The sequence below is a fragment of the Pygoscelis adeliae genome, unplaced genomic scaffold, assembly GCF_000699105.1.
Source record: "Pygoscelis adeliae isolate BGI_AS28 unplaced genomic scaffold, ASM69910v1 Scaffold70, whole genome shotgun sequence".
NCBI classification, from domain to species: Eukaryota; Metazoa; Chordata; class Aves; order Sphenisciformes; family Spheniscidae; genus Pygoscelis; species Pygoscelis adeliae.
In genome coordinates this window covers 3,916-5,402 of record NW_008823910.1, presented here as the reverse complement: position 1 = coordinate 5,402, position 1,487 = coordinate 3,916, and the positions used below count along the sequence as shown (strand labels likewise).

The window sequence follows — 1,487 nt, the reverse complement described above, 5'->3', positions numbered from 1 at the left end:
TACAACCCAGTGCCCCCTAGTCCCTCCCCAGTGCCCCCCAGTCCCTCCCAGTACTACTCACAAGTACTCCAGCAGCACCAGCCCGGCGAAGGCCCCATCCCCGATGGTCCCCAGGCGCCCGGCAGTGACCAACCTGCGGGGACACACCACTGCCACCCCCGGGGACGCGGGGACACCCCAGGGATGCGCTGGGGACACCCCACTGCCACCCCTGTGGACACCCTGGAGACTCTCAGGGGACTTTGGGGACACTTCAGGGACCCTGGGGACCACCTGGGGAGCTCGGGAACACCATGCTGCCACTGCCAGGGACACCCGAGGGACATTCCGTGGACCCTGGGGACACTTTGGGGACCCTGGGGACAACCTGGTGACCTTGGAGATACCCTGGGGACATCCTGAGGACACCCTGTGGCACCTTGGGGACCTTGGGGTCACCCTGGGGACAGCCCGGGGACCTTGGGGATGCCCTCCTGCCACTCCCAGGGACACCCTGGGGACACTCAGAGGACCTTGGGGACCTTAAGGACACCCTTGGAGCCACCTTGGGGACACCATGGGGGCCCTGGGGACACCATGGGGATGCAGCATGGGCCTTGGGGTTGCCATGGGGACCTTGGGGACTTCAAAAGGACCTTGGGGACACCTTGGGGACACCGGAGATATCTTGGGGACAGTATGGGGACCTTGGGGACACCGGGGACACTATGTGGACAGCAGGATGCCCTTGGGAACAGCATGGGGACCTTGGGGCCACCATGAGGACCTCAGGGACACGCTGGGGACACGTTTGGGATGGCGTGGGGGCCTTGGGGACACCACGGGGACACCACAGGGACCTTGGGGACACTGAGGGGACACCGATGGGACACTGTGGGGACCTTGGGGACGCGTCGGGGGCAGCGTGGGGACCTTACAGCAGCTGCAGGGCCGGGGTGTCACGGAAGCTGCCCTCGCCCAGGACATCGATGTGCCACCGCACCAGGGACCTGCGCAAACGGGGGCAAACTGGGGGAAACGGGCGTCAAACTGGGCTAAACTGGGACAGAAGAGTCCTGAACCGGTCTAAACTGGGACAAACTGGGACACGCCAGTCCTGAACTGGGCTAAACTGGGACAAACTCGACCAAACCAGGACCACACTGGGCCAAATCAGCCCTGAACTGGGCTAAACTGGGAGAAACCGGAGCTAAACTGGGCTGAACTGGGCCAAACCAGCGCCAGACTGGGACAAACTGGGCCAAACCAATCCCAGACTGGGCCAAACCAGTCCTGTACTGGGAGTAACCAGGGCTAAACTGGGCCGAACCGGACCGAACCTGGACCAAACTGGGCCAAACTGATCCTGAGCTGGCCTAAACTGGGAGGAACTGGGGGAAAACTGGGCTAAACTGGGCCAATGCAGTCCCAAACTGGTCTAAACTGAGATACACCAGGGCTAAACTGGGCCAAACCGGGCTAAACCAGTACTGAACTGGGAGAAACTG

The 1,487-nt window shown here is 62.7% G+C and overlaps 1 protein-coding gene across 1 annotated transcript in view; it reads right to left on the bottom strand.

Moving 5' to 3' along the window:
• Nucleotides 1-989, bottom strand: part of LOC103926297 (leucine-rich repeat LGI family member 4-like) — a gene marked incomplete at its 5' end in the record, with an annotated part of 1,359 nt that extends 370 nt beyond the window's left edge. The window contains 2 exons of the mRNA XM_009335159.1: nucleotides 62-133; nucleotides 767-989. Coding sequence (XP_009333434.1) covers nucleotides 62-133; nucleotides 767-989 — 295 coding nt within the window. The remainder of the gene's footprint in view (nucleotides 1-61; nucleotides 134-766) is intronic.
• Between the last annotated feature and the right edge of the window lie 498 nt (nucleotides 990-1,487).